The sequence below is a fragment of the Convolutriloba macropyga genome, chromosome 7 (assembly GCF_964194025.1).
Source record: "Convolutriloba macropyga chromosome 7, txConMacr16.3, whole genome shotgun sequence".
In the NCBI taxonomy this organism is placed as follows: Eukaryota; Metazoa; Xenacoelomorpha; order Acoela; family Convolutidae; genus Convolutriloba; species Convolutriloba macropyga.
The window spans coordinates 448,219-473,371 of record NC_134474.1 but is presented as its reverse complement, the minus strand read 5'-3'; the positions used below and the strand labels follow the sequence as shown (position 1 = coordinate 473,371).

The 25,153-nt window shown below is 33.5% G+C and overlaps 1 protein-coding gene across 1 annotated transcript in view; it reads left to right on the top strand.

The window, feature by feature from the left end:
• The first annotated feature begins 3,408 nt into the window (after positions 1 to 3,408).
• LOC142342360 (neuronal acetylcholine receptor subunit non-alpha-2-like) overlaps positions 3,409 to 25,153 on the top strand; it is a 61,943-nt gene continuing 40,198 nt past the window's right edge. The window contains exons 1-2 of the mRNA XM_075393659.1: positions 3,409 to 3,631; positions 21,080 to 21,487. Of these exons, the coding sequence (XP_075249774.1) occupies positions 3,409 to 3,631; positions 21,080 to 21,487 (631 nt within the window). The remainder of the gene's footprint in view (positions 3,632 to 21,079; positions 21,488 to 25,153) is intronic.

The window sequence follows — 25,153 nt, the reverse complement described above, 5'->3', positions numbered from 1 at the left end:
AGAAGAATAATTAAATCAGTACTGGAAAACATTTAAAACATCATTATTTTTTAAACTTTAAAAATTTACAGTTTAAAAACGTTCGGAGCAGGCCAATTTAGACAACAATTAAAGACTGCATGCCTTTACAAATCTCCCAGTCACTAAAACGCGACTATGACTGGCCAAATTGGTTAAGTAGCTCTGCAAAAATTGTCAAAAACCCTAAGCGTGCCCCCGAAAATATAATTTTTACTTCAATTTTTTTAAATTTTAACATTATTAACTTTTCGATTAGGCTGATTTGGGAACTCAACTAAACGTTGCAAGCAATAAAAGCTTAGTTTCAGTAAAATGCGACAATTCCCGTGCAATTTGGTACAGTAGTTATGGAGAAATCTTTGATGACATGAACCGTACCCCGATTTTTCGGCTATTGCGAGAGCCCAGTTTCTGCGCGCAATAACGGCGCCACATAGACCATTCTGAGCGCAATTCAGATCCATTCTGTAGTTATTGAATACCCAAAAGTTCTTTTTCGAAGTGGGAAAAATCCCACCTCGCCATAAATGCCGGTGTGTTTTGGGTCTTTTGACAAAAATGTAACTCGAACGAGAATTAAATGTTTTCGCAAAAAAAATTAATGAATTTCCAAAAACTAAGGATTCAAAAACCTTCAAGGACCCAAACAAAGCCTAAATAATACAAATTGCAAGTAATAATAACCATATTTAGAAGAAAAACTACATCAGTACTGAAAAAAAATTGAGACATCATTATTTTTAATTTTTTTTTCAGATTTAAGTCTAATCACCTTCTGAGCAGGCCAATTGAGACACCAATTAAAAAACGGCACGTCTGTAAAAACTTAGAATTAGTAAAACAGGACTGTGCACGACCAAATTGGCGGAATAGTTTAAGAAAAATCATCAGAAGAATTAAGCGTGCGCCACAAAAAAAATTTTTCGAACTTTTTTTTAAATTTAAACATTAATAACTTTTTGAGTAGGTCGATTTCAGGAAACAACTAAACGCTACATTCAAGAAGTGTTTGGTGTTAACAAATGAAATTAGAACCATGCAATTTTGTACAGTAGTTTTAGAAAAATTGTCAAACACATGAAGCGTACCCGGATTTTTGAGCTAATGGGAAACGCCAACTTCCGGCAAAATCAAGATTTTGCCAACAAAAAATGAATTCCCGAAAACTAAGGAGTCGAAAAGTTCTATAGACCAAAAAGTCTGAATAACGCAATTAACACTAACCCAATTTAGAAGAAAAAAACATCAATACTAAAAAAATTTATAACAATTTTTATTTCTTGAATTTTAAAATTTACAGCTTAATAACCTTCCGATCATGTCAGTTTAGACAACAATTAAAAACTGCATACCATGAAAACTTAAATTAAACAAAACGCTATTATGCCCGGCCAAATTGGCAAAGTAGTTTAGGAAAAAAAATCTGAAACGTGAAGCGTGCCCCTAAAATACAACAAAATTTTACTTCGAATTTTTTCAATTATAAACATTAAAAACTTTTCGATTAGGCCAATTTGAGAGACCAATTAAACACTAAAAAAACGGAGGTTAGTGCCGACAAATTGCAGCAATGAGCGTCTCACTTGGTAAAGTAGATTGGGAGAAATCGTCAAGAACATTTGGCCTAGCCCAATTTTCGGGCTATTATAAGACCTTAATTCCTAAGAAAATCACGCAAAACGACCAAAAACATCGCAACGTAGACTTATCAGGACGCAAGTAAAGAACACTCATTAATTACTGAACACCCAAAACCTGTACTGCGAAGTGGGAAAAAATTCCCACCTCATCCTAAGGCCAGGGTATTTTGTGAGTTTTGACAAAAAAAATCAAACAAGGGTTTCACGATTTCAAAAAAAAAAACAAAAAAATATTAAATTTCCAAAAGCTACGGATTCAAAAAACTGTTGTTTTCGTGCAATTATAGCACTTTTTTCCAAGCGGTGAGGTTGTATAATTTCACCACTAAAACAAGCATTGATTTTTTGTAATTAGACCTCATTCAGCGCTGTTTTCACCAAATTTTAACACTTTTTTTTCCAAGCGCTGAGTTTGTGTAGTTTCACCATTAAAACAAGCGGTGATTTCTTGTAATTTCACCGCTTTCACTGCTGTTCTCACACAATTTTACCACTTTTTTCTAAGCGGTGAATTTATGTAAGTTCACCATTAAGTTAAGCGGTGAATTTATGTAATTTCACCGCATTCACTGTTCTTCTCGCAAAATTTTAACACTTTTTTCCAAGCGGTGAATTTATGTAAGTTCACCACTAAATTAAGCGTTGAATATATGTAATTTCACCGCATTCATCGCTTATCTTACATAATTTGGACATTTTGTTTCGAGGCGGTGAATTTATGTAATTTCACCGCTAAATTCAGCGGTATAATTATGTAATTTCACCGCTACCAGGCGATTAAGGTTTTTTTTCACCGCATTCACCACCTGATTTATGTAAGTTCACCGCATTCACCGCTTATCTTACAAAAATTTTCGCATTCACCGCTTATCTTACATAATTTTGCGTTGAATGGCGGTGACACCTCGACCCGGGCGTTTGCCTTTGCTTTGATGTTCTGGATTCAACATTTGATTTGTCGTTTATCTAAAAACGATTAACTTGAACCTTTCCAATGGGTGTTTTACTTTAATGACTCACCTTTTTACATGGGTCATTGCCTCTAATAGAAATAAAAAATGTTTAAGAACTGAGCTGAAAATTTTAGCTAACTCTCTCGTTTATGAGCCACGTTTTTGATGCCACGACCCCTCAGGATTTGTCAATATAGGACTCAAGACCAATTTCGTTCCAAAGTCCTCAAGTTCAAGACCCGTATATGATTCACGATCCGAAAATGGCGCTAAAAAGTGTGCTAAAATTATGTAATTCCTAAGGGTAAAATAAGGTGATTTTCAAGGTCAAATTTAATGTATATTTTATGAGTAATGTTAAATTGTTGAATCAAAACTACATCAGTCTAATATCAGAATTAGTGGTAGCGATCATCATAATTTTCATTGAATTTGAACGTGACATTAAACAATAAATAATTAGCAATCTGATTTGATTTGCTGTTCATATAAATACAGCTTATTAGAATAGTTTTGTTAGCAAAAAAAAATGTTAAGCAGCTTGATATTAGCATTTTTGCAAATAAGAAGCCGCGCGAGGAGATTATTGACTAAATTTTTTCCTTAAAATAACTCTAACTGTCATCTATATAACGAATGATTTGTTTTCAGTGGATTTCCAGAATAAAATCAGGCGTATACTCTTATTTTTTTCGTCACAATGGAGAAACTTTACAGGAACTGTCCTGTGTTTTATGGAGCTCAGAAAAGACAATAAAAATGTAGCGTTTTTCCTGACTTTGTTTGTTTTAGAAATGACAGAAATAACAGATGACAGATACGACTTCAAAAAGACTGTTCATAGAATCGGGAGGTCTGGGGGTACATTTATTACCAATCCTCAGTACATTTTGGCTTTTCTGAGATGTCCGATTGACGTTTCCTTGTTTCCATTTGACCAGCAATTCTGCAATATAACCGTTACAGATGGTCAGTCAGTTATTAATGTAAAATACAAAGGATTTGGTTTTCACCAAGGTGAGTTTCTTTTTTTAACACTTTTATTGGTCAGAATTCAAATCTCCTCAGTGCGATTTTTTACCAAAACAAGGAGGCTCGGCAGCGTGCGTTTGCACATAAAGTTCTGACCCCGCTCATCTACATTTTTCACTTAACTGTCTACCAAATGAGGATGAAATAAAAAAAGTAACATATCAACATATCGTTCAACACACTACTAAATGAAAAAAAAAACAATTTACCTTTGAGAGCCGAGGGGACCAGTGAGTACCATAAAATGGCTACAAGAAAAGACGGCAATGAAAATCCAATAATTACATATATTAATTACGACCAAAAAGTGTTGTTCAATTTCTGAAAACCTTCAATAACCACATCAAAATGGCATCAGATAAATTTTATATTAATAATGATTAACCTCTAATTCATAAAGAAGAAAAATGTGACTTATATTTGTTGCGACTTGGTAACAAGTCCACAAGAAATGGCCAAAAGGGGCAAAGTTTAAAAAAAACGTTGCTTTTTGAAAACAATCAAGGTCAAACTAATTAGAAACATTATATATCAAATAAAATCATTGAGAGACTCTTTTATACCTCCATAAAGAGTGATTGAGACCTTTGATTATCCTTGATATGTCATACGACCGACTACCAAAAGAACGACAAATACAGGCAAAGAGAAAAAAAATTGCACACATAAAATTGCACGAAAACGATGTCCGAGCCAATTAAACCTTAAGTAGCTCACAAAAACATTTGATGTTTTTGATTGCAATTTTTGCAGGTGACCACAGGACCGCTCTGTACTGTGATACTGTGAGAAAACAGTACAAATCTACAAAAATAGGCGAAAATGCAAAAAGTAAGAACATTTTACGAAAACTGAATGTACCAAGAACAAAGACTATTTGAGGAAGCTAAAACCGTTATGAAAAACAGATTGTAGTTCAATAGATAAGGCATGTGACTTGTCTATAGAGATGGTAAGCTACAAGTTAACAGAAATAAGACGAACAAATCTCAGAAATCTATTGATTTTTTTAAAAACAAAAATTTTCATAGTTTATAGCCAACATAGGCTTTTGACTAAAGAGTAGAGAGTTTAGCTTGCAAACTTTTTCGAAAACTAATTGTGCCTGTTTTTAGTGAGACTAAAATAAAAATATATACAAGCTGAAATAAAAACTTTCACATACAGCTTTACATCTAAATTTCAGAAAATTCTTCTGGAGCAATTCGTCTAAGCCCTGAAGTAATCAGTTAAAACATATAACCAACAACAAAATCATTATTCGCTTAAACGAAACTCTTGATGTTGAGGCTAGGTTGCGAAAATGATACATTGTAAAATTCAAAAAAAACGCAAAGCAGAATAAAAGTGATAAGTTGACGAATACTTTTACATTTTTTGAAAATATTTAATTTGAAAGTCAATAAAACGTTCAGCTATATATTGATACTAGCGATTAGTTTTTCTATTAGACCACTGAGATCTTTATTTAAGCAATAATTGGCATGAGCAAATAGAATTTATCTACAGATACGCGGTAAAAATGAGAAACTCAGCAGCCTATAAAACCATATGATAAGAAAACAATAAATGTGCCGGATTAGGGTTTTTGTAAAGCTTTTATGAGCCAGATTGATAAATAATGTGACAATTTCCAAAAGAAACAACAATAACTGAAAAAATGAGCAATTATGCGCAAAATTTACAAAGTTTTTTTATGAAAACTCGTAGGACCAAACGAGGACCGATGAGACTTGTGCCTACCATAATATGAGTACCAGAAAAGTCGGTAACAAAAATCAAATAAATACAAAAATTAATTACGACCATAAATCATTCTCTGTTTTCTTATAAACATTAATAACGAAAACAAATGGCATCAGGTAAAATTTATAGTAAAAACATTAACCTGAAATTCATTAGAGAAAAATTAGATTCTTTCCTCAATGCGACTTGCCATCAAGACCACAAGAAATGAGCAAAAGGGCAAATTTTACTAAAACGTCGATTTTTGGAAAGAATTAATGTCAAACTGATAAGAAACGTTATATACCATCAAAATCATCGAGAGATTCTTTTTTAATTTCATAGATAGCGATTGAGAGCTTTCATTTTCCATGATATGTCATTCGACTAAAAAGAACGACAAATACAAACAGAAAGAAAAAAAACAGCAAATAAGAATTTGAGCAAAAAATTTTGCAGGGAAACGATGTCCCAGCCAATTAAACATAAGGCAGCTCACTAAAATTACTTGAAATTCTTTATTGAGTTTTTTTCAACTGACCACAGGACCATTATTGTGATACTGTGAGAAGAAAGTAGAAATCTACAAAAATAGACGAATATGCAAATAATACAAATTTACGAAAACTGTGAGGAAACTAAAACTGTTATGAAAAGCAAATTGTCGTCCATTAGATAAGGGATGTGACTTGTCTATGATGATGCTAAGCTAAAAGTTAACAGATTTAAGATTTTCAGATCTCAGAAATCCAGTGTCTGTTTTTACAAAACAAAATTTTTAATTTTCATAGCCCACATAAGCTTCGACTGAAGAGTAGACAGTTTGTCTTGCAAGCTCTTTGAAAACTAAATGCACCTCTTGTTCTTGAGACTGAGTCATTAGACTGTAAAATAACATTAAATACAAGCTGAAACAAAAATTTTCACGAACAACTTTACAAAACCACATTGTTGAAGCCTTTAAATTGACAAAAACATCAACCGCGAGAAAATTAAATTTCTTATGCGTTTCTTTTGAACATGACAAAGTCCTTTTGTAAAACGAATATTTTAAAATGACAGCAAAACCACAAAAAATGAAAAGTATCCAAATTTCCTAAATTCTTCTGAAGCTAATTGTCTAAGCCCTGAAGACATCAAAAACACAAATTTCAAAACATACCAAAATGTATATTTTGAAGAATACTTTTACCTTTTTTGAAAATATTTTATTTGAATGTCAATAAAATCATTAGATAAATTTCGATATCATTCATTAAGTTATTTTTTTAGACCACTTAGACCTTTAATTACTCAATATTTGGCATGCGACAACAAAAACTAACTACAAATGAATGTCGAGAAAACTCTAACAAATTCTGAAAGAGAACGGTGTGCTAGCCCTAAAACCATATGTTAAGAATACAATAAGTATATTTTTCGCTAATTTTTTAAAGTTTTTTCCAGTTAGGTTGCTTAATAATTTGACAATTAGAAAAGGAACAAAAACAACATCAAATTGGGCAATTAAGCACAAAAGTCACAAAATTTTGTATGAAAACTCGTAGTACCAAAATCTTTTTCAAAAACAATCGGTCACAAAATTAGTTTCTATTCTATAAAAATGAAAGTTGGACAACTTTTAATTGAGAATTGGCTAAGAGTTGACAGAAAAAATATGAAAGAATTGATAATTTCGAAAAATCAGTGAATTTCTTTAAAACAAACGCATCCAAAGACATAAAGGAAATTAGGTAACAACTAAATGCATAACACAGGTTCACTTACACCCCTTGAAGAAGCCATTTGGACCTCTGGAAGGTTAGACCTAGACAAATAGCAATTGAAAATAAACACAAGAATTCTGTTAAATTTACCAAGACTCTTCTTCATAGCCATAAAGACCACTAGGTTCTCTGAAAACAAACTATATCTACTTGCAGCCTCATATTTACGTAAATAGGGCTTTCAATATTGGAGCTTAAATAAAAATTTTTGTCAGCAATAAACTTTAAAAAACAAAAGCAAAATGTTTTGAAAAAGGGCCGCTCCAATAACATGTTTAAAAAACCTGACTGCAAGAACCCATGATAATATCATGGCTATCCTTGATTTTGTCAGGTTCCTAAAATCCGCTAAAGAGTTCCAAATTTTTGCGAATTAGAACAATTGTTGAGTGAAATACTTCAAATAGTAAAAAAACCATGATGCATTTTATCTTATAATGGAGTTCAATTAGTCAAAAACAGCAAAATTTTAAATATAGATGACTTCTAGAGGTCTCTGTGTTTCAACGAGCTCTTTTTTGTAGTTTAGACAGATTTTTTCAGTGGTTTCTAGGTCTTCACTTCCGCAAATAAAAACAAAATGGACCAATAAAGCATATTTTGTCCGATTTATGGTGGAAAACGTCTGAATTTTGAAAACTGTAACAAAATTTTTAGACAAAGAAAATAAATCAACCAATTCAGCTACGCTCTATTGTTTCTAACGTTACCAAAAATACTATACCGCTAAAAACTTTAACCTAAATTAATTTAGCAAAAATGTGCCAAATTTTAGCAAAAATTACTGAAAATATGAAGAAAAAGTGTCGAAACTTTTCAAAAATTTAAATTACGATAACTCCCTGTAAAAACGAAAATCAAAAAATTTTCCTTATTCCATATTCCAGGACGTACGAGCTTCCTAATGATATCACTAACAACTCTCTACTTTCAATATATCGGTCGGCCAAAATTGTCTGAACATTAAAACCATTTGAGTTTATAGTTCCTCTCTCCAAACTAAAGGGGGGAGGGGTCAGAACAAAAATCCAGAGAACTGGGCAAACTTTTTAGAGAATTAGAGTCAGTGTAAATCAGAAGTAGAGTTCAGTTCTGAAAAAGTATCCATAGGACCCACCAGAGTTTTTCAGTACTGATGAAATGTAAAACCAGTTACTCTTCGAAAATTGGCCTCTCTCTGACCATATCAAAAAAAACTGGCCCGTCTAAATTAAAAAGTAGTTTCACTTGGACCTTCTTGTGTTCATAACATATTTTACAATTATTTTTTGAATCTTCTTGATACGACCATTATGAACGCAAGCAGCCTGGATGTGATTTTGTTTTGAACACAATAGAAATACTTCAACAAAATCATAAATTTAAGGTATGCTTGGTTGGGGAGCTCATGCTTGAACCCACAAATAACCGTGGTGCCCACTCAATTGAGTCTATGCCTTTTATTGTTTCCCAGAAACCCTTACAATGGATTCTTCTACATTTCGTCCTGATCAACCGACATAATCGGGTTGAACGGAAAAAATGAGCTTTGTCCACACTCATTGGTTGACAAACCAGTTCTCGCACAGCAATAACTGGGCAATTAAAATTTTGGTGAGCCAAGACTGTAAATTAACCATTGTGGGGCTGAGGGTGTTGTCGCACGAATGAGTGTCATAACAGTGGATCTGTGGCGATCAGCTGTGTGGCTGAACCTGAAATAAAGTCAATTTTTTGTAGGCCATTGATACACCAGCTTGTTGAAAGTTTCTGTTGTCGGCAAGCGGGGCTCTACGTTTCAAAGTTTTGCAAGCCAAATCTGAGAAGCCCCCGAAAACTTCAAACCCAAGTGGTACAAACTAGATTCCTATTTCGGATCATTTATGGGCATATCGTGGATATTGCCTTTCTTCAGCATTTGTCAGCAAAACCACTCCTCCTTGCCGCGTCTGAAATTAGACTGAGCTGCAGTGGGCAAGTTATGGTTAGATCTAACGCTGCTGGCTGTCCCGCTGACCAGCAGGGCATCTATTTGTCTCCTGGTTTTCAGTTATTGAACGGAAACAAATTTTTCCAGACGGGTGCTAATTTTGCAGCAGAGGAAGCAGCAAATATTCCCTCTATCGTTCCGCGAAGTCATACCCTCCCGACCATGGCAGCCTAAAACGGGACCAATTGAGGCAACGTTAGTGTAACCAAACGAACCTTCTCTCGATTTGAAATCTGAGTGCCAAGAAGGTCAGAAAAAGTAACAACGTCAAGTGCCTCCTCATTCTCGTGTTCAGTGTATTGGCTAATTTCTAGATTATTCAGCTCTTCCACTGCTTCTTTGAAGGTTTGGTTGTTTGATAATTTCTCAGCAGATAATTTTCTACTTAAGAATATGACTACAATACTGACCCACAAACGCTGCTTTTAGTTGGTCAATTGCTTGCCTAATTCCAACGCCAGTTTGGCTCTTTGGTAAACAAGTAAAAATATTAGCGATCATTTGATTTTTTTTGGAGTAATCTTTTTTGAATCTTAATATTTAGTCTTAGCGATGAAATGTTTCGTCTGTAAATAATGAATTTTATTTGGACGTAATTGAGCGCTGGAGTTTTTAACAGTCATTTTCAATTTGACCCATTTAAAAAATGTAAGATTTTTTTGTTTGCTTTGTTGTTTCTCTTGCGTTCTTATTCCCACCACTGAGGTAATAGGAAGTTTATGCATAGTTTCTACGAAGTTCTACTCTAATGCACGAAGTTCCGCGTAGCATTCGTCTTGATTGGAATTGACGCCGATTTTGCAACCAATTTAGCATTTTCTGTAAAAGCAAAAAAGAAGTAATAGCGGCATCAGTTCTTGAGCAGAAAGTTATGGGCCTGGTTAAACGGTTTATCCAAACAATCTAATGCCTCCTAATTTGTATTAACAATGCCGCAAATTATTACATTGGTCGCAAAAGCTCAACGGTTTTAGTTAATCACCAATTGTGAGTCTTCAAAGGAAAAACGCTCAAAAGACCGTTTTCACAGCGTATTTTTGATAAAGAACAAAAACGCCATTAAAAAATAGCACAGAATCGAATCTAAAAATTTGTAGAATGAAAACGTTCGTTTGCATGAATGATTTTTTTTGCTTGCGTATTGCCTTTTATATAATTATGCAAGGAAAATAAATGTGTACCTCCCAGCTACCAGTCCAACCCCAAATAACAATTGTGAAGGCACTCCAAACACTGGCGGTGAAGGGGCTCAAATACGCGCCAAAAAATAAAACTCAGATAGCAAATGAACTGGAACTAAAGCACGAAGTTCAAAATTTTGCTCAAACAAACGTTTTTTTAAAGCTAACGGGTACATATTTCCATTTAATATACTTACATCATTCTTGAAAGCCAAAATTGAAAACCTGCCTCGCAAGGTAATCCTCTTATGTATCCACTAAAATTTAAAGATTTATTTATCGTAATCGTAGAGCGATTGCTTGTTTCATAATCCAAATCCAAACTACGTGGAATGTATTGGTGTGCTGTCTTTTTTGAAGTTTGTCCATGTTTTCGTGCGACTGTTCGCATCAGTGAGAAGTCATCTTTTTGAGTAGTCATTTTTTCGCTCTAGATTAATATATAAAGCAAAAAAAGGAGTGCATTTGGGGCGTTATAGTGTAATTAATACCTTTAAAAATTATAAAATTTAGTGAGGAACCAGTTTTTGAAAAACTTTCGGAGTTTCAAAGATTTTTTTTCGTGCTGCAATTGGAATTCTCAATTCAACTTTTCTTCTCCTGAGTTTTATTAAAAAGATACATATGAGTTTTAATCGTCATATTTACAATTCCTTGTCTTTATCAGCGGTCATGTTAACGCTTTTTTTGAGTTTAACACTATTAATTGTCACAAAAATTACTGAACATCTGGTTCTTACGTAATTTTATTAAAATGTCTGTTTTCTTACCAGTTAGTATCCTTATTGACAGGTCTGTCGGCTTGCTAATGAGGCATTAATAAACCTAGTTGTTTGTTTAAATCAATCGCTGGCGGTTTTCATGAGCCTTGACCAATTGTTCTCAAATATGTTCATTGTCTTTTTAGTCGTGTGACCATTTGATGCAGTTTTATTTGTGTTCTCATCTTATACCAAAACAGTTGGGTCGCAGAGGTTGCTAATTAAACTAACTTTAATTGATTTTATTGGTTTAGTGCAAAGTTTTTTCTGATTTTTGTTTTATTTGTTATCCGGAAATCAATCCTTTTTTAAAAAAAATTTTTGCAAGGTTTTGTTCACAATTGTGTCTTCGTAATGTTCGTAATCTCATTGATGACAGGTCCCGGCTGTTGCTGAGAAACGTCTCGACTGTTACTGAGGAATAATTGATTTTTATTCAATGGTTTTATATCTTATTTTTTAGCTCTATTTGACTAAATCGCTGATTGTTTTCAAAAGAATTGGTAAATTTGGGAGTTTGCTATTACTTCTTGTAAATATTGGTGTCTTCTCCCCAAATGTCAAATTTACATTGCTCATCAGCTGTTGACGTGGACTAAGTTAGTAAATGAGCTGGAATAAGGTATTAATTAGTTAAATAGGTTATTTCAGTCCGTGTCTAATGCTTGACGTGACTTGACGTTAATAGTTTTTTAAAAATATTAGCGATCTCTTAATCTTTTTTTAGATTAATATACGCGTTCTTTAGTCTTAATTTTTGGTCATTGCGATAACATGTTTCTTCTGTAGATAGTGAATTTTAGTTGGACCTGGTCGAGAGCTTGAGATTTTAACAATCGTTTCCTATTTGACACTTTTAAAAAATGTAAGATTTTTTGTTTGCTTTGTTGTTTCTCTCGCATTCTCATTCCCACCACTGAGGTATTTGGAAATTCTATTTAAAATTACCATGAAATTCTACTCTAATGCACGAAGTTACGCATAGCATTCGTCTTGATTGAATTAGAAGCAGATTTCGCAACCAATTTAGCTTTCTTTGTAAACAAAAAACAAGTAATAGCGGCGCAAGTTCCTGAATAGAAAGTTATTGGCCTACTTAAAAGAACTACCGAAACAATCAAACGCCTCCTAGCTCGCAATAACAATGCCGCAAATTATTATGTCAGTCGCAAAAGATCAACAGTTTTAGTTAATCGCCAATTGCGAGTCTACAAAGGAAAAACGCTCAAAAGACCGTTTTCACAGCCTACTTTTGATAAAGAACAAGAACGCCATTAAAAAAAATAGCACAGAATCGCATCTATAAATTTGTAGAATTAAAACGTTCGTTTGCATGATGATTTTATTGTTGCTTGCGTATTGCTTTTTAAATAAATATGCAAGGAAAATAAATATGTACCTCCCAGCTACCAGTCCAACCCGAATAACAATTGTGAAGGCACTCCAAACACTGGCGGTGAAGGGGCCCAAATACGGGCTAAAAAATCAAATTCAGATAGCAAATGAACTGGACCTAAAACACGAAGTTCAAAATTTTGTTCAAACAAACGTTTTTTTAAACCTAACGGGTACATACTTCTATTTAATATACTTACATCATTCTTGAAAGCCAAAATTGAAAACCTGCCTCGCAAGGTAATCCTCTTTTGTATCCACCTAATTTTAAAGATTTATTTATCGTAATCGTAGAGCGATTGCTTGTTTCATAATCCAAATCCAAACTACGTGGAATGTATTGGTGTGCAGTCTTTTTTAAAGTTTGTCCATGTTTTCGTGCGACTGTTCTCATCAATGAGAAGTCATCTTTTAGAGTGGTCATTTTTCTGCACTGGTGTAACAAATTGAGCGAAAAAAAATGTAGATTTGGGGCGTTTTTGTGTAATTAAGTATCTTTTAAAATTAAAAAAAATTAGTGAGAAACCAGTTCTTGAAAAACTTTCATTGTTTCAAAGATTTCTATGGTGCTGGAATTTGACTTCTCATTTCAACTTTTCTTCTTCTGAGTTTTATTAAAATGATAAATATGAGTAATAATTGTCATTTTTACAATTCCTTGTCTTTATCAGCTGTCAAGTAAACGCTTTTTTTGAGTTTAACACTATTTATTGTCACAAAAATTACTGAATATCTAGCTCTTACGTAATTTTATCAAAAAGTCTGTTTTGTTACCAGTTAGTATCCTTATTGACAGGTCTGTCGGCTTGCTAATGAGGCATTAATAAACCTAGTTGTTTGTTTAAATTAATCGCTGGCGGCTTTCATGAGCCTTGACCAACTTGTTCTCAAATATTTCTATTGATTTTTTAGTCTTGTGACCAATTGATGTAGTTTTATTTGTGTTCGCATTTTATATCAAAACAGTTGGGTCTAAGAGGTTGCTAATTAAACTAGCTTTAATTGATTTTATTGGTTTAATGCAAAGTTTTTTTTTGATTTTTGCGTTATTTTTATTCGCAAATCAATCCTTTTTTTAAAAATTTTGCAAGGTTTTATTCACAATTGTGTCTTCGTAATGTTCGTAATCTCATTGAGGACAGGTCCTGTCTGTTGCTGAGAAACCATAAATGATTTTGTCTTCAAATGTCAAATTTACATTTCTCATCAGCTGTTGGCGTGGACTAATTTGATAATTTATCTGGAATAAGCTATTAATTTAGTCAATTAAGTTATTTCAGTCCGTATATAATGCCTGACGTGATTTTATGTTAATAGTTGTTTAAAATTTTTAGCGATCTTTGATTCTTTTGGAGAAAATTAGTCGTTTTTTAGTCTTTTTTAGTCTTAGCGCTAAAACTTTTCATCTGTGGACAATGAATTTTTATTGGACCTAATTAAGCGCTTGAGTTTTAAACAGTTGTTTTAAATTGAAACTTTTTAAAAAAAGTAACATTTTTGTTTTTTCTTGTTTCTCTTGCGTTCTTATTGTTATTCTGAATTGTAAGGACACCTATTTGGAAATGCTAGAAAGTATTTTTGAACTTTACTGTTTTTTTTAATATGCCGTGGTTAAAGATATTGGCAAGTAGCTTTGGATTTCACTTCGCTTGACCCCACCTACAGAGATTCTGATTGTTTGCATTTTAATTTGTTTTCCCCTTTTTTTGTTTCAATGATTCCCACGATGTTGTGGTTTTGTGCGCCCAGTCTGAAGATGCGTGTTCAGTTTTGCAATTATTCGAGATTCTTAAAACACTAAATCCTGAAATAAAAATCTTACCAATTGTTTTTAGATTTTTGTAAAGTTCAATTCCGCTCACACAAGGGTCAAGGGGGCGTTGTCGGCTAGATTAGTTCGATTATGCTCCTAAAATATTAATTGTCGAATTGTTAGTGAAACCACTCGGAATATATACCAAATCCATACTTTTGGAATGAAAGTGTTCGTTTGCAACAAGGCTGCATTTTTGTTGCATGCGTTTTTTCGTTTTTGTAATTATGTAAGGAAATAAATATGTACTGTCCAGCTACCAGTTGCACCTCAAAAGACAATTGTGAATGGGATTCAATTACTGGCCAAGCAAAACCCAGCACAGTTGACGCATCTGGATTGAGGCACTTTTTCGCAAAATTGCTTACTGTGTTGCTTTGAATTTTTTCGATGAGCGCGCATGCCAAATCTCTAGAGGCCGAAAATTCAAACTCAGATAGCAGAACAACTGTACCTGAAAAACAAATTCAAAATTTTGCTCATGGTACACTTTTTTCAGAACCTAACAGGTACAAGATTCTATTCAATAAACATACACCATTCATACAAACGGAAATTGAAAATATGCCTCGCAAGGTTAACCTCTAATGGATCCTAAAAAATTTAAGGAATTCTCATCGTAACCGTACAGTGATTGCTTGTTTTTATAACCCAAGTTATTTGGATTATGTTGGCGTGATTTCTTTCAATTGCGAGTATGCAAAGGAAAAACGCTCAAAAGACCGTTTTCAAAGTTTTTTCTGATTTTTGTGTTATTTGTTATCCGGAAATCAATCCTTTTTAAAAAAAAATTTTTGCAAGGTTTTGTTCACAATTGTGTCTTCATAATGTTCGTAATCTCATTGATGACAGGTCCCGACTGTTGCTGAGAAACGTCCCGACTGTTACAGAGGAATAATTGATTTTAATTCAATGGTTTCATATCTCATTTTTCAGCTCTATTTGACTAAATCGCTGATTGTTTTCAAAAGAATTGGTAAATTTGGGAGTTCGCTATTACTTTTTGCGAATATTGCTGTCTTCTCCCCAAATGTCAAATTTACATTTCTCATCAGCTGTTGACGTGGACTAAGTTAGTAAATGAACTGGAATAAGTATTAATTAGTTAAATAGGTTATCTCAGTCCGTGTCTAATGCTTGACGTGACTTGACGTTAATAGTTTTTTTAAAAATATTAGCGATCTCTTAATCTTTTTTCAGAATAAAATACGCGTTCTTTAGTCTTAATTTTTGGTCATAGCGATGACATTTTTCTTCTGTAGATAGTGAATTTTAGTTGGACCTGGTCGAGAGCTTGAGTTTTTAACAATCGTTTCCTATTTGACACTTTTAAAAAATGTAAGATTTTTTGTTTGCTTTGTTGTTTCTCTCGCATTCTCATTCCCACCACTGAGGTATTTGGAAATTCTATTTAAAATTACCATGAAATTCTACTCTAATGCACGAAGTTACGCATAGCATTCGTCTTGATTGAATTAGAAGCAGATTTCGCAACCAATTTAGCTTTCTTTGTAAACAAAAAACAAGTAATAGCGGCGCAAATTCCTGAATAGAAAGTTATTGGCCTACTTAAAAGAACTACCGAAACAATCAAACGCCTCCTGGCTTGCAATAACAATGCCGCAAATTTTTATGTTAGTCGCAAAAGATCAACAGTTTTAGTTAATCGCCAAATGCGAGTCTACAAAGGAAAAACGCTCAAAAGACCGTTTTCACAGCCTAATTTTGATAAAAAACAAAAACGCCATTAAAAAAATAGCACATAATCGCATCTAAAAATTTGTAGAATGAAAACGTTCGTTTGCATGAATGATTTTCTTGTTGCTTGCGTATTGCTTTTTATATAATTATGCAAGGAAAATAAATATGTACCTCCCAGCTACCAGTCCAACCCCGAATAACAATTGTGAAGTCACTCCAAACACTGGCGGTGAAGGGGCTCAAATACTGGCCAAAAAATCAAACTCAGATAGCAAATGAACTGGACCCAAAACACGAAGTTCGAAATTTTGCTCAAACAAACGTTTTTTTAAACCTAACGGGTACTTATTTCTATTTAATATACTTACATTATTCTTGAAAGCCAAAAATGAAAACCTGCCTTGCAAGGTAATCCTCTTATGTATCCACTAAATTTTAGAGATTTATTTATCGTAATCGTAGAGCGATTGCGTGTTTCATAATCCAAATGCAAACTACGTGGAATATATTGGTGTGCTGTCTTTTTTAAAGTTTGTCCATGTTTTCGTGCGACTGTTCACATCAGTGAGAAATCATCTTTTAGAGTGGTCATTTTTCTGCACTGGTGTAACAAATGGAGCGAAAAAAAGAGTAGATTTGGGGCGTTATTGTGTTATTAAGTATCTTTTAAATTTAAAAAAAATTAGTGAGAAACCAGTTTTTGAAAAATTTTCATTGTTTCAAAGATTTCTATGGTGCTGGAATTTGACTTCTCATTTCAACTTTTCTTCTTCTGAGTTTTATTAAAATGATAAATATGATTTATATTTGTCATTTTTACAATTCCTTGTCTTTATCAGCTGTCAAGTTAACGCTTTTTTTGAGTTTAACACTATTTATTGTCACAAAAATTACTGAATATCTGGCTCTTACGTAATTTTATCAAAAAGTCTGTTTTGTTACCAGTTAGTATCCTTATTGACAGGTCTGTCGGCTTGCTAATGAGGCATTAATAAACCTAGTTGTTTGTTTAAATTAATCGCTGGCGGCTTTCATGAGCCTTGACCAATTTGTTCTCAAATATTTCTATTGATTTTTTAGTCTTGTGACCAATTGATGTAGTTTTATTTGTGTTCGCATTTTATATCAAAACAGTTGGGTCTAAGAGGTTGCTAATTAAACTAGCTTTAATTGATTTTATTGGTTTAGTGCAAAGTTTTTTTTTGATTTTTGCGTTATTTTTATTCGGAAATCAATCCTTTTTTTTTTTAAATTTTGCAAGGTTTTATTCACAATTGTGTCTTTGTAATGTTCGTAATCTCATTGAGGACAGGTCCTGACTGTTGCTGAGAAACCATAATTGTTTTTGATTCAATGGTTTCCTTTTTTATTTTTTAGCTCTATTTGATTAACTCGCTGATTGTTTTTAAAATCATTAGTAAATTTGCGAGTTTTGTTTTTGTAAATATTGCTGTCTTCTCATCAAATGTCAAATTTACATTTCTCATCAGCTGTTGGCGTGGACTAAAATGATAATTTAACTGGAATAAGCTATTAATTTAGTCAATTAAGTTATTTCAGTCCGTATATAATGCCTGACGTGATTTTATGTTGATAGTTGTTTAAAATTTTTAGCGATCTTTGATTCTTTTGGAGAAAATTAGTCTTTTTTAGTCTTAGCGCTGAAAGTTTTCATCTGTGGACAATGAATTTTAATTGGACCTAATTAAGCGCTTGAGTTTTAAACAGTCGTTTTAAATTGAAATTTTTTTAAAAAAAAGTAACATTTTTGTTTTTTCTTGTTTCTCTTGCGTTCTTATTGTTATTCTGAATTGTTAGGACTCTTATTTGGAAATGCTAGAAAGTATTTTTGAATTTTACTGTTTTTTAATATGCCGTGGTTAAAGATATTGGCAAGTAGCTTTGAATTTCACTTCGCTTGACCCCACCTACAGAGATTCTGATTGTTCTCATTTTAATTTGTTTTCCCCTTTTTTTGTGTCATTGATTCCCACGATGTTGTGGTTTTGTGCGCCCAATCTGAAGATGCGTGTTCAGTTTTGCTATTATTCGAGATTCTTAAAACACTAAATCTTGAAATAAAAATCTTCCCAATTGTTTTTAGATTTTTGTAAAGTTCAATTCCGCGCACACAAGGGTCAAGGGGGCGTTGTCGGCTAGCTTAGTTCGATTATGCTCCTAAAATATTAATTGTCGAATTGTTAGTGAATCCACTTGGAATATATACCAAATCCATACTTTTGGAATGAAAGTGTTCGTTTGCAACAATGCTGCATTTTTGTTGCATGCGTAGTTTCGTTTATGTAATTAATTAAGGAAATAAATATGTACTGTCCAGCTACCAGTTGCACCTCAAAAGACAATTGTGAATGGGATTCAATTACTGGCCAAGCAAAACCCAGCACAGTTGACGCATCTGGATTGAGGCACTTTTTCGCAAAATTGCTTACTGTGTTGCTTTGAAATTTTTCGATGAGCGCGCATGCCAAAACTCTAGAGGCCGAAAATTCAAACTCAGATAGCAAAACAACTGTACCTGAAAAACAAATTCAAAATTTTGCTCATGGTACACTTTTTTCAGAACCTAACAGGTACAAGATTCTATTCAATAAACATACACCATTCATACAAACGGAAATTGAAAATATGTCTCGCAAGGTTAACCTCTAATGGATCCTAAAAAATTTAAGGAATTCTCATCGTAACCGTACAGTGATTGCTTGTTTTTATAACCCAAGTTATGTGGATTGTGTTGGCGTGCTTTCTTTCACAGTTTATTTCGAATTTTCACGTCAGTGAGAAGTCAACTTACAGAGGTTTTTTTTGAACGTTGAAACAGTAAAAGGAGCGAAAAGTCGAGTAGGTTTTAAGTACTTTTCAAAATGAGTGAGAAACCAGTTTTTAGAAAAAATTTTGGTTTTAAAAGCTTGTTTTTTCGCGTGCTCTATTTCACCTTTACTTCTCTTGAGTTTTATCAAATTAATACATATGAGTCCTAATTGCGCTTATTTACATTTCCTTGTGTTTATTTTGTCAAAAAAGCTAAGTGCATGTCTGACTTATGCGCAATTTCATCAGTTTTTCTGCTCTCCTACCAGTCAGTATCACTAATGGCAGGTCTCTTGGCTTGCTAATGAGGCATAAAAGAACTTCTAATTCATCTCTAGTGGTTTTCATGACCTTGGACCGAAATGTTCTCAAAACTTTTTATTGATTTTTCGGGTTAGGGGACCATTTGATGTAGTGTTAGTTGTGTCCTCAATGGTTATCGAAAAGGATGGGTCTCACAGGTCGCTATTAAGGTTAACTTCAATTGATTTTGTTGTTTCAGTTCACAGTTAACACTTTCTATGATTTTGACGTTATTTGTTATCGGGAAACAAATCAATTTTTCAATATTGCAAGTTTTTGTTCACATCTGTGTCTTTTTTCGCAATCTCATAGATGACAGGTCCCGACTGTTGCTGAGAAACCGAAATGATTTTGATTCAATGGTTTCATTTCTAATTTTTCTAGCTCTATTTGACTAACTCACTGATTGTTTTCAAAAGCTCTAGTAAATTTGTGAGTTTGCTGTTACTTTTTGTAAATATTGCTGTCTCCTCACCAAATGTAACAATTTATTTTTTTAACAGCTGTTTACGTGGTAAAGGTTAATAAGTTAACGGAAATAAGCTATCTAGTTAGTTAATTAAGTCATTTCAGTCAGTATCTAATACTTGCCGTGACTTTATGTTATTTGTTACATAAAATATCAGCGAAATTTGGATTTTTTTCAAGAAAATTAGTCATTTTTTGTCTGATCACTTTGGCTCAATAATGAGACTTTGCGTCTGTGGATAACGAACTTTTATTGGTTCTAATTCAGCGCTTGAGTTTCTAATAGTCGTTTTCAACCTGACACATCAAAAAACGAAAGATTTTTCGTTTGCCTTGTTGTTGTTTTTGCGTTCTTATCGTAAGTCTCAAAAGTAACAACTCTTACTGAGCACTGCTTGAAGGCATTTCATGAATTCTAGAATTTTATAATATGCTGTGGTTATGGAAATTGGCATGAAGCTCTGAGATTCTCTTATCTTAAAGCCAACGACAGAGATTTTGATTGTTGTCATTTTCTTTGATTTTACCAATTTTTTTTATTTTTGTCATTTATTCCTGCAATGTTGTTGTTTTTTGCACCCGATCTGATGGCATATTTTAAGTTTTGCTATTATTCGAGATTCTTGAAAGACTAAATCTCGAAAAACATCTTTTCCGATTGTTTTCAGTTTTTTGTGCATTTCCGCGCATAAAGAGTGAGGGGGCGTTGTCGGCTAGCTAAGTTCAATCTTGCTCTTGAATTGTTAATCATCGAGTCTGTAGTGAATCCATTTCTTTGAATTGAAATTTAGAACTTGATGTGTTTTTCATTTCGAAGCCAAAACCTGGGTTGTTGTAACAGTAGTTTGCTGTAATACTGGAATCCGGATAATATTGGGATCTATTCTGTCTCCCCCTGCCACCTTAGTCAGGTTATATTTTTTACGCTCCCAAGGCGCACGTGCTATTTTTTTTACATATAACGTGCTATATATCAACATATAATTTGTAACTGGGGGCGTAAAAAACGGGAGTGCAAACAGTATAGATCCTAATATTGTCTAGGCAGTTAAAACACTCACGTGCAGGTTTTTAAATGCCGAAAGCATGCATTGACTGAAGTCAAAATGCCAGAAGTTGCTACTTAGCCAGAAGTTGACTTCCGTTGACTTTCGTCATTTTAAAACGTGCGCGTTTCATTTTTGAAGCATGGTTACGTGGCTCTGCGGAAGTCACTTCGAAATTCTGACTTAATATCTCGAACCGCTTCGCGATTCTCGATAAATGCCAGAAGTTCTCAGTGACTTCAAGCAGAGTCACTTAACCATTACTTAATATATACATATGCAATTTTGCGCGTCCACATACAACCAAAATATGAAAAAAATCAGAGTTTGCAACTCGGGTTAAAACGCGATCAGAATAAAAAGCAAACTGAGCTGTCCGGTTGTTTGCTGACAGAACTATGGTTTCCACGGGCTTTTTCATGTGATATTTTGAACGGGCACCTAAATTTGGGGCATAATTATAAATCTTTTAACAGTTCGTTTCAACAAAAGAGGAAATGACAGAAACTCTGGGCTAACTGTTGTTGAAGATGACAATTGGACAGTGGCTAGCGTCAAATACGTAACATTGAAGCATATTAAAAACAGATTCGACGACAGGTTCCGAATATCAGTGATCTTGCAACGGAAATCTTTCTATTACATTTTGGTTCTGGTTATGCCGGTTGTGTTCATATATTTCCTATCAACTCTGTCATTTCTACTACCCTCAGACTCCTGTGACAAACTGACGTTTGCTATTACCATTTTCCTTGCGGAGGTTGTGACCTATTCTGGTTTGACTTCCTTCCTTCCTGAGAGTTCTGACAATGTTCCGATTCTGCTCTACCTTCTCAACATAATTATGCTGCATATGGGACTTATTTGCTTAGCATCTGTGGTCGGTAAGTTGAACAATCGCAATAATCGATAAGAGAAAAATCGGTAGGTTGAAAGAACATTAACGCAGAAGAGGAACACTTATGCAAAAATTTTTCGGATATGTTCTGCCCATCCACCCCCCAGCTTAGTCGGAATATAATTCTTATGACCTCCAGGCGCACATACATTACTTTTACATAGTAACGTGCTATATAACAACACATAATTTGTAAAAAGGTACATAAAAAACACTGGGGGGAGGGGCGAAACAGAATAGATCCAAATATTCACTGTTGAAAAGCTTTAAAAGGATTCCTATAATAGATAAAAGTCGATTTCTTATATATTAACGAAATTTCTATTTTTGTTGAACAAAAAATTAGATTCTCACAATGTTGTGTGAATTGATATTTGATACTAGATTTATTATTTTTGAAAAAATGCTTTGTTAAAGCAAAACTCTAACTGCTTGTGTGAAAAGTTTTTAGAGCTCAATATTGATTGCGTAAAAGTTCAGCTAATGTAAGGTTTGTGAAAGCTTCAGGTTTCTCAATTCATTTTCTTTTAACGTTTCGATCAGTCATAATAAAATTGAGGCTTATGTTGTCTTATGTTTAGAGTCGTGAAAATTCTGTAAAAAACTGTTTTTAATTGCTCTTGAACGCAGTTCATAGCAATTATTGTAAACGTGTGTGTCTTTTTTTATGCAAATTTTTCGCTTGACAGTTTTGCGCTTTTCTTCTAGAACATTCTTTGACTTCTCAAGTGACTTTTTCACGCTTTCGTTCTTCATTTTTGCGTGATCTCTATTGCTCTGAAGTAAAGCTAATATAAATTCGGTTGCAGAATAAGTGCGGTATGTGATCTGTAGCGCAGTGGTTAGTAGTTGTGGCTGTGGATGGGGAGGGCAGTGGTTCGAATCCCGTCTTGGGAAAATTTTTTTGCACCCATAATTTGATCTAGGCTACAGCCCCTGAATTAAATTGCCTCGCCTGTTGTTCAAGAGCAATTCTTCCGACATTTGTTGGTTTATGTTTTTTATTCAAAACACATTTGTAATCTAAGTGAAACCTTCGAGCTGTTTAAAGAAACAATCCATTTCCTATGAAAAAGTATAGGAGCCGCCTCTGATTGAGATACAGTCAATTGATATCAATCAATAACTGTGGCAATACAAAAATAAAATATTTTACAGAGACAGTTGAAGACTTTTTGTTAGATTATTATTTTTTTCCCTCCAAAAGAAAAAATTGTCTCTTATTGAGAAACAATAACAATCGGTTAGTGGCATATCTTCATTCTCCGTCGTCCAGTTTTCTTATATTTTTCTTACATTGTTTTATTCTTTCGCTGAGGCTCATACCAGAATTTTTTTTTAAACCATAAAATTAATCTAAATTTTGAATAATTGAATTAAGCAGTTTCAAATATCACCCTCTGACCTAAAATAAAACGAAACTGTCTATATAATGTTTTGAGCTGTGCATTTGCGCTCTTTTAATAACTGCGATCCAAACAAACTCTGAGAAGAAGCAACTGTAGGCTTATCAGAAATAATAATGTAAGAAGTTTGCTTTCTTTTCAATCAGTTGTTAGAACCAGTTTTTGATAAGTTTTCTTAAACGGTTCCTAATTCCAAACCAAGTTTCTGAAATTCCATTTTATAGAAAAAGTAGCACTTTAATGCCAGCAGTAGGGGTTCATTTAAAGACTTGATTTTATATTTCCAAGAAAAACCACTAGTCCTGAGTTTTCTGTTTTTCATTGTCTGAATTAGTTATAAAGAGTGGCCGCAAGTAAATCTGTAACATTTGTTGTCAGTTCAAAGTTTTTACGGTTTCAATTACTATTTTAATCACCTAACGATTCACATTTCGACAATTTTATTTGAAAAGTCGAGATTTAAAACTCGAATGGGTCGGTTTGGTTTTGCTTGTAATTTTTTCTGGACAGGTTCGGTCTCTCCATGCCCATTTTTGCTTTTTTGGCCGGGCTCGTTCTGAACATTGTTTTGGCCCATACCCGGGTTGTCATTACACAACATTTTTTAATAGTCATTTTAGTTCATGTGAGCTCCTTTCTGATCAAACAAGGTAATATATTATTTGTTTGACTTCCAGGTTTTCCTAATTTTATCATATTTCATTCCCTAGTTATCATATTGGACTCATAAGGGTTTTTTAGAGAGCTTTAGAATTGCACAACTTTTATTTTTGATGGAAGCTGCCTATTGAAAGATGCAAAATAATCATACAGGTCATATGTGACAAGCCAAGCAAACCATTGGCAAAACTGATGTCTAATGTTTTCTGAGGGAACTGAATTAAATTTTCACCTACACAACATACTTTGCGCTTACCAATGCACAAAAACAGAAGGCTCGGTAATGTGCGTTTGCACATAATGTTCCGAACCCTCTCATCCACGTTTTTCACTTGATTGTCCACCAAATAGGGACGAAATAGAAAACTTTCAAAAGATCACTTACTGTTTGAAAATAGTTGGTTTATCCATTTAAAAAATCTCTGCAGCTCTAACCACTGTACAAATAAAACAATAAAAGGGCCGATGATAACATCCATTAGGGAGCGTGAGAGCCAAGACAAACAACAAAATCAAATGAAAACAACAAGCTTTACCTACGACACAAACCCAATGTCTATCGTTTTTTTTGAAAAAACCTAACGAAAAAAATCAAAATGGCATAAGATAAAAAGGAAACTCAACCGAAGGACCTGATTTTCACCCAAAACCACAAGGGACCTGTCTTTATTGAGAACAGTTTACAAGTAGACATAAAACAAAAAAAGGCAAAAATAGAAAATATGCTAACTCTTTTTGAAATATGCGAATTCAATGTAATAAAAGCGGTTAGCTATCAATTGAAATCAATCAATGGCTTCATCTGAACCTTCCAGTTGTCATTATCCAGAATCTCATACAAGTTCAAAAAGAACAAATAGAAGCAAAAGTCAAAATTAGTTTTCAATTTTGCGATGATACGTTGTGGAAACGTATAAGATCAAAATGTTTTCACTGAAATTATTGAATACAGTCAATTGCGCGCTATTTCAACGACATTAATGTGATAAGCAACTTGTCATTAATGTGCCTTTATTGTGATGATCGGACAAAGCAGTAAAAGTTGTAAGAAAATGGACCCTTAAAACTTGGAAAATCAAAAAATGAAACCTAAAAATGGGCAAATGACAAAAATGAAATGAAAAGTTTATAAAAATTCCAAGTATCAACGCCAAAAAGATAACCAAACACCAATTAGTTATAGATGCTTTGTGATTCAATTAAAAATTGCGACTCCTCCCTTTAATGGGGCTGCGCAGAAAGCCTGCAGAAATCAGATTGAAATTGGTTATTCTAAAAAACCTTAAATTTTCATGCATTCAAGCTTATGTTACCAAACTATCTATTTTGACAAAAAAAAATCCTTATATCAAAAATTATCACTTTTGGACATTTATCGAGCCATAATACCAAAAAAGCATTACGCATCAACTGAAAGCTATAATTTTTCTTTGTTGGCCCCCCAGGTACCGAATTAGAGATTTAATTCAATAAAACTCAGTCGTAAGCCTACAAAAATTTCAAATGCTGTTAAATCTCAGGAACTCATTACAAATTTGAGAAAACAATTTATCGGAGGCAAAAAAACCTTGAGCTTTACTCATAAA